A 14,139-nucleotide genomic window follows, 5' to 3' on the forward strand; every position below is an offset into this window, starting at 1 on the left:
TTTATGTGATTCAAATTCAAGCACCAATTTCACTTTGAACTGAATCCAGAGGTACTGATAGGAGGGAATTACACATTTTGCCTGTTAGTCTGTACGCAATAGCAGAAAATAAACAGATATATATCTGTTAAAAAAAAAAAAAAAGTCAACTATTTCTTAATAGGAATATAGCATCTTTCTAATTCCTATTCAGCCAGTTCTCTAATGTTTTCATAAATTACTTGGACACAAGACCTGAAGGTATACTAAGTTTGCAGACAGCACTAAATTGGGAGGACCTGTTGGCTCTGTCACGGGTAGAGATGCCTTGCAGAGAGATCTTGACAATTAGAGGGCTGGGGAATCACCAACGATATGAAGTTTAAGAAGAGTTAAGTGCTGGATTCTACACCTGAGAAGGGGTAAACCTGGCTATACATACAAATTGAGGGACGAGAGGCTTGAGAGAGCCTCACAATCTGGGGATTTTGGTTAAGAGCAAGTTGACTATGAGTCAACAGTATGTCCTGGTAGCCAAAGGGCCAACCGTATCCTGGTGTGGATCAGACATGGCATTGCTAGCTGGTTGAAGGAAGGGATTGTTCCGCTCTGCTCTGGTGTGGGCTCACCTCAAATACGATGTGAATTTTAAGGCACAACAATATAAGAAAAACTAGCAGTAGGTCCAAAGGAGGGCTACAAAGATGAAGGGTTTAAAGGGGAAGATGTATAAGGAGTGGCTGAGGTCCTTTGGTTTGTTCAGCTCAGAGCAGAGCAGGCTGAGGGGAAGCCTCATGGCGGCCTGCAGCTCCCTCACGAGGGGAGTCGAGGGACACGCTCTAAGCTCTGCTCTCTAGGGACTGCAACAGGACCCAAGGGAATGGCATGGAGCTGTGACAGGGGAGGGTCAGGCTGAGTGTTAGGAAAAGGTTCTTCACTGGGAGGGTGGGGACAGGCTCCCCAGGGCAGTGGTCACAGCACAAAGCCTGCCAGAGGTCAAGAAGCATTTGGACAACACTCTCAGACACATAGTCTGATTTTTGGGTGGTCCTGTGTGGAGCCAGGGGTTGGACTTGATGATCCTTGTGGGTCCCTTCCAATTCAGGAGATTCTATGATTCTAAGCAAAAGAAAAAATTACTTATCTTTGGATAACAGACATATAATGTCTTATAGGGACATCTTGTCATTGAAAAGCTGCTGAGTGGCAATCTGTAATTATGACATCTTCACAGAAGAACAGTGGCAGGAAAATTATTTATCGCAAAGGTACCCATAGTACCAGATTTCTATTCCTGGAAGTGAAAGAAATACAATACTTTCCCTGCATAAGGGGATATTTTCTGATGGGCAAAGGATATTTTCTGATGGGCAAGAGGAAGTAAGATGTACTATATGGAATGTCTGACAGAAAAATAATAATGATTGTAGGAAGGGGTGACTTTTTTTTTTTTTTAATGACATAGTTAGAAAATAACCAAAAAAGTCCTTCATTTCACTTATATACCTACAACAATGTGTAATAAAAGCATAACTGCAATAATATTCTTCTGTGGATGCTTGTTGAAAAAATGATTGGACTGGCCACCAAATCTAAAATCATACCAAGGAACTTTGCAAAAGATGAGTGTCATATGCAATTAACACAGGTATGACCTCAAAGAAATACTATTGAAAAATTCTAAGAAGGATTTGGAAGGATAATTAATTAGCATCTCATACAAAATAATGGGTTGGATTTCCTGTGTTTTTTGATTACAAAAACAATTTTTCACAGAAAGTCTAATGAGAGAAGAATGAACATAATGAATAGAACGTTGTAAGGAACAACTTGGGATGATAGCTAACTCTGGTGACATCCCAATGCTTTTTTAAGGAAGAATTTACACCTTTGATAATGCTTACCTTTGATAATTCATTAACAGATGAACACGTAAAAATGACTACCTATACTCTGAGAATAAGTTACTTCTACAAAAATAAGATCATATTTATCTGATGCCTCAAAAATAACTATAAGCTTAGTGACAACTTACAAGCATAAGCCTGAATCTGAAAAAATAAAGCTACAGCAGAAGGCGTGCATCCAAAATACTTAAAAGGGGAGAAATTGAGAGAATTGAGGAAGATTAAACAGCAAAACAAACTAAGTCTACTCTCACATATGAATAAAAAAGATACTGTTCTAAGACAAAAAATACTAAAGTTCAGAAAAAGAACCTGAGAATTAAACAGAAATAATGTAAGTTGTCATAAAAGTGCCAATAATATTGGTACCAACACAGAGATAAATACTTGTTTCAATCCCCAAGAAACCTACCTATATAATAACATCTAGAATGAGACTTCTAGAGGTAATCACATCTTTTATCTATTCTGTGTATTTTAGGCTTTCTTCTGAAACATCAAAGAAAACAGCATTCTGGGCATATTGATGCAATTACATACCACTGAGATAATGCAGACTGCAAGGATTACAGTTGTATTTACAGTTTTTACTGTAAACAGTCTGAAGGGAAAGGACATTCTTTAGTTAAGAGAAGGTAGATGTTTAAATTTTAGTTCATTAAAGAGACAGTACCAGCTACCTATTTACATCTATATACTGATGAGTATTACACTGCAAATAAGAAATTAGACTTATTTTCTCCCTCTCTTGATTGGAAAAAAAAAAAAAAAAAAAAAAAAAAAGCAAACAAAACAAAATGTCACAGAAGTTTTTAAAATAAATACAATTCCTGAAAGGAATCAATGGCTAGAGAAGTATGAGGAGAAATGATGACAAGAGTGAGTACTGAGAAGGACACAAATCAGTGAGGACTTCCAAACACTGTAGCTGGTTTTACAGATCTTGCCTGATTGTATTAATGTTTGAGCTGCAGTCATCTCTTGCTCCATTCAACAAAGTTTTTGTGCATGGCTTATGCTAAGGATAATATGCACAACTGTAAATGAATGTAAAAAAAAAAAAAAAAAAAAAAAAAAAAAAAGAGTAAAAAAAAAGTGTATTATAAATCTAAATAACAAATAAGCAATCACCAACAGTACCTTGGCAAGTAAATTTTTTAGATGGAGTTGTGAGTAGAAGTTTATCTGCCATTTCTCCAGGGCCAGCACAACGCGCAATACCAGGTTCTTTATATTCTGATTTTACCCAGTCAGACAGCCACTGCATATTACAATCACAATAAAGAGGATTTGCTCCAATAGCCCTTTGGAAAACAGATAAACAAAAACGGAATACAATTTTAAATGTTTGTTTTTAGAAAGAGAACCCAGAAAACTGAGGTTGGCAAAAATCTCAAATCACAAACCATACCTTCTTCCACCAAACTGACCCTAAGTGTAAGTGCATGAAGTGTCTATGTTTAGGTTTTAAATCAAGAAGTAACAGTTTTAACAATAAATTTGGTAAAGAACCTAGCCATTCTTACCTGCATTTCTGTAAACTTAGCTCTGTGTCACTTTTGATATGTAATGGGCAATATCAACTGCATCATCGGAATGAAACTGATACTGATAAGTTAGGAAGAATAAAATATTTCTTCCAAAGCAGCCCCACAAAGTTCCACCCAGATATTTTCCTTTTCAGTTTATGGCTCTCAGGCTGGTACAAACCATCTGTTTCTAAGATTCCAAATTTGATTTAATTATTTCCTCTTTCAAGATCTCCCACTGAATTCACAACTATGTGCAGAATTCTGTAAGAGATCTCTGCAGTATACATAAATAAAACTACACTACCCCTTACATAAGAGATGCCCTGTTGTGAAATTAAATCCTTTTCTTTAAATAAATTTGATTGTTTCTTAATTAAAAAATAATTTAGCTAGGGATTTTGGGGATTAATTACTCTAAAGGTTTTTAAGCCCCTATTTTGTTTTTCTATAAAGACATACCCATATTCATTTCAATAAAATAATCATAGAGCTTCTTTCAGATTGTTCCACAACTTTGGATAAGGGGATCTTCAAGAAAGGGAGTAAAATCCTTGGCAAGCAAAAGCAAAGGTGGTAGAAACTACTACAGACACACTTTTCTGCCACACTGAGCCCTCTTAATTATTGCTACAGGCTTCCAGATGAACAGAAGAAATTGAATACACATATATACATATACATGTTCATTCAGGCTTTAGTCAGAGCATTAACAAAAATCAGACCTGGTAATATGGTTGTGTAATAGCAAAATTCACATGTAAAGAGAAATACCTACAATTTGTCCAGGCCATATTCACAAGAGTGAATGTCAACCTGATGTCAGCGTGAACTGAGCAGTTGGCTCTGCTAAAATCAGAATATTAGCAAGGATAATTGGAAACGTTAAGAAAAAAATATCAGCAAAGACAAGCAAATCTATGTAAACTTTACTGATTTTAATGTAGATGAGGTAGTAGCATTTGAATGACTGATCAATGACTTAAAGCTTGATTGGGCTCATCAAATTTCTGAGAAATGACAAATTAAATGTAAAAGTCCACTATTGAATTAGAAGCAGATTTTATTTTATTTTATTTTATTTTATTAACAACCACAGCTATCCAGAAACATCAAAAATGGGTACATCTAAAGGCACTAGTCAGCTTACTCCTTAAATGAAAAAAAGGATTTAATAACTACCCATAAATACAGCTCTAATCTATGTTCCCATTGAAAATTAAGGACAGAAATAGTGCTTCAGATGATATTCTGAAATCAGATTCCATGAATTTAACGTCAACAAACACCAACACAGAAACATAGAATAATTTAGGATGGAGGGGTTCTTGGAGGTCATCTAGTCCCACCTCCTGAACAAAGTGGGGTTTACTTCAAAGTCAGAGCAGAGTTGCTCAGGGCTGTGTCCTGCTGAGTTCTGAAAATTTCCAGGGAGGGAAATTCTGCCATTTCTCCAAGCAACCTGTTCCAAAGCTAAACTACTGTCAAGGTGAAAAAATTTTCATTATGTCAATGAAACTTCCCTTATTATGGCTTGTGACTATTGACTCTTATCTTTCACTTTGCAACCTCTGAGAAAAACCTGTCTCCATCATTGCTATAATTCCCTTAAAGGTTTAAAAACTGCTGTTAGGTCCCTCCTTGACATCTCCATCTCCAGGCTAAATAAAACCAGTTCCTTTAACTTCTCACAACTCACAGCACCCTCCCCACCTTACCTACTTCTTTTGTGGACTTGCTCTGTTCCATACACATCTACTTTGTACTGGAGAAACTAAACATATATTCCAGATGTGTCCTTACTAGGGTCAAGCAGAAGTGAGTGACCACTCTCCTCAGTCACCTTGCTGCTCACTTACTAATTCAGCCCAGATCATCTTTAGCTTTCGTTGCCATGAGGGCACATGCCTGACATTCAATTTCCTGCCCAGCAGAAGGTCCAGGATTTTTCTACCGAGCTGCTAGCTATCTGTTCTGTCCCCAGCCTCTGCTAGGGCTGTTCCAGAGCAAGCCTTTGCATTTGTCTTTGTTCAACTGTATGAAATTTGCTAAACATAACATAAAATCATTTATGTTTATCATTTGAATACTCACAGGTGTGATAATGCTGAGAGATCATTAAAAGCTCCTTCAGGAACAACAGAAATGTCATTGCCATGCAAAGACCTTAACAAGAAAAAAAAATAATGTATAAATCTCAGCAAATTAATTTCAGAAATTACAGCTTTTGTAAACAGTTTGCATCTTTTCATATTTTTCAAGTTCCTCTGTGTTTCCAGCCTTGTTTACTTAAGCTTTAATCAGCAGCCTACTTATCACTTGATTTTTTTCATCTTATATTTTCATTTGATATGTTTTATTTATTTATTTATTTATTTAATTCAAAGGTGTCTGCAAAGTACTTACTGGACTTAGGTATGGCTGAAGACATATTTCTGGCTTTTTTTAGCAGTTCCCTGAAATTCCTGTTAATTTGGTTCATGCATTTTTTATCTTCCATCAATGCACAGAAAATACAGGTATCGACTGTTCATGAATATAATTACTAAGGTTGATAGAAAAAGTTTTTTACAAGGTTTTATATAAGGTTTTAATAAGGTTTTTACTATTTTAATATATATATTTTTTTACTATTATAGTTAAATAGTAAGATAGTTTTTACTATTTTAATAGTAAAAACCTTATTAAGTATCAATATTGTCTGCTGTAGCAAACCTGCACAGAAACGTATGTCCTATTATTTAAATTCATTCATTTACATGTATATCTAGCACATACAGAATCATTGTTAAGACGTGATCCACATCTACATCAAAAAAATGAGTTTATGTAAACACACTTAATGCCATTCTTGAGACATTTGAGACATTTAATCCACCTAAGCTATTCAATGAAGCTACTCAAATGAAGACAAAAATTACAGACTGAACTGGGGACTTTTGAGACAGAATTTCTGCAGTTTTTTTTTTTTTTTTTTTTTTTTTTTTAATGAATGTGTAAACTAGAATGACCATTATTTAATTTTCCTTTGCTCCATTTTGCTGCTTCTCCCACTGCCCTTTCAAGTATGCTCTTTCTAGTGCTAAAGTGGAATGTTTTCTTGGAATCAAAACATTTTTTATTGGTTTTGAATAGTTGATCCTGATGGAAATATTAAATGAAACAATAAAGACAGATATTGTTGGAATAAATATCTTCAAAATACAGCTGCAAAAATACTTATATATATGAAAATTCGTGTATGACATTTTTGTTAGACTATAATTCTTATAACAGGCAAGAATACAACTCAAAAAAGAGATACAGTCATGATTAAAAAGCAGAAAAATAAAGTGTAGGGTTTTGTGTATACATGTTGTCCAGGGTCGTATTATATATTGTGCAGCTCTTTAATAGTATACTTTCCCAGAATGAAATCACTAAGGAGTTTCAAGACTAATTAATTATCACTTCTCAAATACTTGAGAGATTTTTAAATCCAGTAATTTCATACAGATTTGTTATCTGTTATATGCAAATAAAAATTCTGGAAAATAACAATGGTTTAAAAATAATACTTACAACAACCTAAGTGATTTCAACCCATCAAAAGTCCGTGCAGGGATACATCTCAGGCGATTGTAACTAAGAATTCTGAAAATATACAAAATCCTGTCAGCAGGTAAATCAGGCATTCAGTAAACAGAATGCAGAATAAGGCCATAACAGCTTTTGCGCACATAGGTCGTTAGGAAACAAGTTATTTTACAGCCTCCACAACAAGCAAGCTTTAATATTAACAAAATGCCCTTTCTTTCCAAGAAAACAAGACAAAACAAAACAAAAAACAAACAAACAACTGTAATGCTTCCAAAGTGTCATTGTTACATGTTTAAACTTACAAGGTGAGCAGCTGAGTCATGTTGCTGAAGCTCTGATTAGAAAGAGTGCTGATTCTGTTGTTACTTAAATCTCTATAAAAAATAAATTCAGAAATTCAGACCTTAAAATGACTGCCCATGTCCTGAAACACTGGAAGTTAAACTGGCAGACACATTACTTTTATTAGTAGAAGTAGTATCATAATTGGTATCAATATTTAAAGCAGCAAACATTTTTATTTTCACATGCCATATACAAGCCCAGCAAGTGTTTAGCTTGATCAATGAAAAGCATTTTCATTTCAACACAGATGAAAGAGCAGCGTGATGCATTCTTTTACAACAGCAATGTCCATCATGCTACTGAGTTAATAATGCAATCCTACATGAACCCAAGTATAGAAATAAAAGTGATGTTTTAAAGTTGAAATCATTTTAGTCATATCCTTAATGACACCTGAGTAAGTATCATATAGTAATCTCCTTAACAATTACAGGCTGAACACATCAAAGCCCAGAGCTATTATTATAAAGAACACTATCTAAGATTTATAGCCTTAACATCTTGTTGTTCAATATTCTAATGAATAAAATCTCAAGTGTGAGTATGATGGAAGCTGGAGTGGTATGCTGGCAGCTTCAAAGATGGTAGCTTCAAAGAAGATTTGAAAAAGCTGTACTAAATTTAAATAATGTCTGTTCTTTCTTTATTCTCATATTGTGCTTTAGTTTTCATTTTATGCTGGCTATTTCACTGCTGTTTACTGTATTTTGTGGTGAAATGTAATTCTAAATCTGTTTAAGCATTTGTTTCTGAGGGGACCTTGGTATTTTAACTTTGAGTACTGTTGAATAGCAGTGCAGTATACATATTTCTCCACTTGAAACTTCATGAAAGCATGTAAGACAATTGACTCATAATAATAAACATACTAAACCACGTATAACAGTGCAATCTATTCATATGAGAAAGAAGTTAGAAAAAAATTTTCCATGTTAGTCTGGAACTCAGAAGACTCATATGTGATTCCAAGTTCAGCCACAGAACTATGCATAGTGTTTTGGTTTTCAAAACACAGCTGAGGAACATTCTTAAATTCCAAACAGCAGTACGAAGATACATTCAGAAGAGATGACAATAATGTACCCCCACAAGTCTGGTATTAAGAGACTGTTAATACTCACCTTCTTTGTATTTTGTTTATTGTTCAGTTTATCAATTATTGTACTACGGCTGTCTGCTAAATAGTTTATGTGTATTTTCTGATTAAGAGGTAAAATTATCCAATTTCTGACTATGTTTGTCAAAAATAGAAAAGGAGTAGGTACAATCTCTGTGATGGAAGCCATGACAGTATTATTCTAATTAATTTAATATCCAGTCACATTACCAGTCTCCACTGACATTATTACTGCATGCAGTCCAATCTATGTTTGTTTCTTGTATGTACCAAGATTCCAAAGTTTATATTTTATGTGCTTCAAGTCAGATCTTGCATAATTTCCCTGAATAACTCACAGAGTTATTCAGGGAAAACACTATGCACTGTATACGTTTGAGAATATTGCAGGTTTCTCTCTCTCTCTCTCTCTCTCTTTCTTTCTCTTTCTTGCTTTCTTTCTTTCTTTCTTTCTTTCTCTCTTTTTCTTCATTTCTTTCTCTTTCTTTCTTTCTTTCTTTCTTTCTTTCTTTCTTTCTTTCTTTCTTTCTTTCTTTCTTTCTTTCTTTCTTTCTTTCTTTTCTTTCTTTCTTTCTATTTTTTTCTCTCTTTCTCTTTCTCTCTTTCTCTTTCTCTCCCTCTCTCTCTTTCTTTCTTTCTCTTTCTCTGTTTCTCTTTCTTTTTTATTTCTGATGCTACTGGCAAAATATGAAAAGTTTTGGAAGCATCTCTTTTTTAAATTTGTGACCATGACCACTTTTGCATAGCACAAGGTAAATAAAGGAAATCAAGTCCTTGTTTTTGAATGCCAAACTATTTTCAATTTTAGCATCAAAGCTCAAAAAACAGTCAAAAAGAAATTTAAGGGATTTTCTTATTCCCTACTTTTGTTACTTGTTTTCTGATTATACTGAAACCACAAGTGATTTCAGAATGTTATGCAGTTCAACCTCAGCTGGTGCAAATTTTATGGTGCTAACAAAGGAATTACAGACATTTACATTGACAGTCTTCCTGTTTCTCCCTCTTTGCTATTCTAGGGTACGGAAATCATATTCAAATCTTTCATGAAGTGGATGAAATAAATTTTGGAGCAGGTTGTGATTTGCCTCAAATCACAGAGTGCATCAGTAATAGTAAGGAGCTCTAAATGAGCTCTCCAGTCATTAAACCATATATTATTGGAGAAACAGAAAGGGGTTATATTCAAGTGTCACAACCATAGCAAGTGCTATTCCTGTATAAATACCACTGAATCTTTCTTTTATAAGTAAAATAATTTCAGTGCCTTTATGAAGCTGCATAACAGAATACTGTATTACCTTAACACATTTTGTAAGATATTACATCTCTTTTCAGGTTAACTACTTACTCTGTGGTGTAATGACTGGAATGAAATAGCCCAGCTTATAAAATGTGACCAAGTATGTCATATGTAGGACGTGATCCCATCATAAAATATGTTTGGGCATAATATATTTCATGTTTTTTCTTACAACTAAAAACATATGATGAAGTAGGGGATTTTTTGTTTTTGTTTCCATAGCAGTAGAAAAGGATGACATAAAACTATAAAACTACTTACATAAGTGTTAAATGCTTGTAGTTGGAAAGCTCTTTTGGAACAAGGGTAAACTGATTTCCATCCAAATAACTAAAATAGAAAAATAAAATAAAGAGTTGTTTTTTTCTTTTTTTTTTTTTTCCTCATTACAACAGTAGCATCTCCATGCAGTAATTTAATTTTAAAATCAAACAGTACAGAAAGTTTAGTATGAATATTCCCATTTTGTAAGAACCCTTGAGTAAAAATACTGTTTTTTAGAGACACAACTGAGGATCTGTAGCCTAAGATGCAAATACTCTTCTATCAGATATTATGATGTAATAATATCAACAGTTAACCCTTACATAGTAATTTTTGTTATTCTTAAAAGCTTTGCAAACTGAGTTCTTTATTTGCTCTATTTTATACACACCTATTGGTGAAAGGAAAAGCAAAAATTTGACACATATGACTTGTATTAAGTGTGGATTTTGAGCTATTGCAAGCAGGAACACAACCTTAAATTTAAGACGTAGTCCTTTAATGTAGAAAGAGCATGGGGCTGGTATCAGCTCTGAATATGAGCAAATTCGTTTGTCATGCCTGTAATTCAGGTCATCTTCCATAATTTTTCCCTGTGTCTCCCATGGTGTGTCAGAAATGATATATCACAAGCCTGTTCCTCTGCAGTATGTTATGGACTAAAGACAGCAATCAATTACCCTTCACTAGAAAAGTTTGATTTTTTTTCTTCCTCTTTGTAGGTTTACAGAGCCTGTATTACATTACTTGCTCATATTCCATGCTCATAACTCTCAATAACAAACTTGCTCATCCTTAGAGTTAGTTAACAGGTGCAGAGCCATCAAACCTGAATTACAGGAAAAGGAAGGTTAACAGGTCATGCCTAAAAAGCTTTCCAGTGTGCAGCCAGAAATTACAAAGTGAAAGTGGAGGAGCTCTTCGTGTAACCAGGGCAAGTAGTTTAGAGATTCTAGGAACTGCTGAATGCACCAATTCTTTGATACAGGGCACACAGTGAGGGGAACAAACATAAAAGGCTGTTAGTTTCTCAAAAGGGTTAAACTTGCCAATGGTGGCATTAAGGTGGTATTGCTTGTGTCTCCTGGAACCCAAGTTGAAAACTATGCCCTCATTATCTCTATACAAAGAAGATACTTTAGCAATCCAAATGATTGCAACACACTTGAGTTAATAGCAGTCTTGGCTACAGACATTCTTAGATGAATTTTGAGCTTAATGCTTTTAAGTATGCTGTAACATCTCTGGAAACTTTTACTTAACTAAATGGATGGGTCCAAACACAGTTAATGGATTGCCAGGCCAAAAAATAATAACCTACATCTAATCAACCTCCTTGCCCTCTCCTCCCGGACCCTGACTTCTTTCTGGATGCTTGCCAAATCCAAAATGTCTGCTTATGTTAATGGATTTACATAAATGGTGGTGAATGAACCACAGACATAATTATTAAAATATAAAAACCAAAACAAAACCCACAACATTTAAACTTTTCCAAGAAATGAGCATTCGGAGGAAATTATTCTATCAGACAGATAAATTAGGATATATTGCTTTAGCTTCATTAGAACTGAAGTACTACAAGTATCCACTTGGCTGATAAAAACTCCTGCTTGTTCAAATGAAGCAACTATTAAGATATTTTACAAAATACATGAAGGGTACATCTTGGAAGGGTTATGCATGCTAATGAACAAGAATAATCAATCAGTATGCAACTCCTAACAGGAACCACCTTCATTATCCTTTTGAAAAATATGCTAAATTGCATGCTTAGACACTAATTAAAGCATACAAAATTGTACACAAATGAGTTTTCGGTCACAGTCAGGGTTCCACTTGCACTTCCAAAAGTATCTCTCTTCAGCCGCTTAATTTTACATTGCATTGATACCCTTACATTGTCAAATTGTGTTTACTATGCCAGACTATATTTAATTAAGTCATCTTCTATTAGAAAAAAAGAAAAAAAAAAAAGTTACAGGCTTATATAGCTGTATGCTAATTTGAACTCTTAGTAATTTCTCTTAATTTATGATCAATTCTTTTTGGATGCTTTTAAGCACCAAATTACTAGTGGACATTTCAGAATCTTATATATAACAACAAGCACTAAAAAAATAAAACTGTTATAGTGATTTAAAAGACAGTTATGATGTCTTCTGAAGCAAGCACCATGTTAACCAGTCATTATGAAGGATTAATAATTTAATACTAAACAATTGCAATTTGTATCTCAGGATGATAATATGACCAAAATTTTTTTCTTGTCAATAATTTCCAACTATTTCTTTCAGTTTTGCAACCATTTTTTCAAAGTAGATAATGAAACCAATTTTTTAGGTTTATACTTTCCCCTTGATAATGCATAAAAATTGACTCATTTAGTTTGGTGAGTATCTATTCAGTCATTATCTTCAAACAATACATGAGGTAACAAACTTGTTTTTATATCAGCTTTACTGTCTATCTGCATATCCAAATTATATATATGCATAAAACACGCCATTTCATGCAAATAAACACACCAAATTATATATTTGCATAAAATGTACCATTTTTCTCATATAAAAACTAATCTTGAGTAATGAAATATTCCAGATTACATGACTTCCTATATGAAAAATCTCACTTTATGTCTATTAAAACCAGTCTTTATAGAATATCACAAATTTCCATTTATTATGAAAATATACAAACACTTTAATGCACTGCTGTCTTTTTTGCTTTTGAATTGCAGTTGAACTTCTTCATTCTTTCCCATTAAAATAATGACTACAGAATAATCGAATTCATTTTTGCCTATAATTGAATGCATTTTAATATAATTACTATATTCAGTGACATGACAGTTCATAGTTGGGGTTATAAATTCTGAAAGTGATTATGATTTTACATACACAGGTTTGTAAAGCTTTGCAGCAACAGAGGGTTCTTTAAGTGTTTTGAGACTTAGAGAGCATTGCTAATTCAAACATAACCTCAGAGTTCAAGATTCTTTGCAAGTCTTTACCTCTACAAAGCATTATACTAATAAATTTCAACTGAACAAAGGAAGCCAATTCTTCACTTCTCCCCTCATTGATGAATCTGACACTATATATCTGACATTGATTTTTATAAAAGGGAAAAAATTGTGCCACTTACAGTTCAGTTACATCTTTTGGGATGCCTTTAGGCAAAGCTTTTAGGCCTTTGTTGCTGCAGCGAACTACTGTGTCTAGACAAGTACATTCTGCAGGACAGCGGGACAGTGGAGAACAGCTATTGTCATCATTTCCTGGTTAATAAAAACAAACAGATGCTAAGCTTGCCATGCAAATGACATTTCAGGATTAGCAATAATGTCCCACATGTAATTCCCATAAGTAAAAATGAGATTTTTGCATTATGATATCTCTAAGGATAGAAAATATTCTCATCTCTATAAACCATTGTTCCAATAATTTACATTTTAAGTAACGTTTTATTTAGTATGATTTGGTTTTACTAGATAAAAATGTTACTATTTGGAAAAAAGATCATTAAAGAAAAAACATAAATTAAAATGAAATATAATAAAGCAAAATATATGCTGATTTTCAAAATTAGCAAATAATTTAAAATAAACAGAGTCCCTTTACAGTAAAGTTGCAGCCTTGCATATTGACAAACTAATCATTTAAGAAATTAAAGTGAGTGTGAGAGAGATGCAAGACAGAAGCTGTTATTTCTTTAATCGGAAAGGGGAATTCTGACATTCTGGAAGTCACAAACTGAGCAAAATTGCATGTATTTGATCAAGTAGCCTGAAAGAGTGTTTGATTCAAGCATCAACATTTGAAAATATTCTCATTTCAACTACAACATTTGATCAATTTATGTAATCTTTGTATTATCTCTAAGTTATAATTACAGTACAGAACATAGGCAAGAAAAACTTTTCAAAAGATATATACAGCAGTCATGTGCTTGCTAATCATCCAAAAATGGGTGAAGGTTTTTAATCTGACATAGAAACAACAATGAAGTGATTTAAAGAATACCAGTTGTCACTTCAAAAAATATTGCTTTGAATTCTACAGGAATCATGAAACTATCCATACAAAAGCTGAAGTTATAAAATTTTAACTATTA

General features: G+C 33.6%; 1 protein-coding gene across 14 annotated transcripts in view; it reads right to left on the reverse strand.

Moving 5' to 3' along the window:
* SLIT2 (slit guidance ligand 2) overlaps positions 1 to 14,139 on the reverse strand; it is a 259,333-nt gene that overhangs the window by 38,410 nt on the left and 206,784 nt on the right. For 13 of the 14 annotated variants that reach the window (XM_032187221.1, XM_032187217.1, XM_032187213.1 and 10 more), the window contains 6 exons: positions 13,171 to 13,303; positions 10,021 to 10,089; positions 7,297 to 7,368; positions 6,977 to 7,048; positions 5,510 to 5,581; positions 3,027 to 3,190 (listed from right to left, as the gene is read on the reverse strand). In XM_032187221.1, coding sequence (XP_032043112.1) covers positions 3,027 to 3,190; positions 5,510 to 5,581; positions 6,977 to 7,048; positions 7,297 to 7,368; positions 10,021 to 10,089; positions 13,171 to 13,303 — 582 coding nt within the window. The remainder of the gene's footprint in view (positions 1 to 3,026; positions 3,191 to 5,509; positions 5,582 to 6,976; positions 7,049 to 7,296; positions 7,369 to 10,020; positions 10,090 to 13,170; positions 13,304 to 14,139) is intronic. The other variant, XM_032187220.1, reaches the window with a different exon arrangement.

The sequence above is a fragment of the Aythya fuligula genome, chromosome 4, assembly GCF_009819795.1.
Source record: "Aythya fuligula isolate bAytFul2 chromosome 4, bAytFul2.pri, whole genome shotgun sequence".
NCBI lineage: Eukaryota > Metazoa > Chordata > Aves > Anseriformes > Anatidae > Aythya > Aythya fuligula.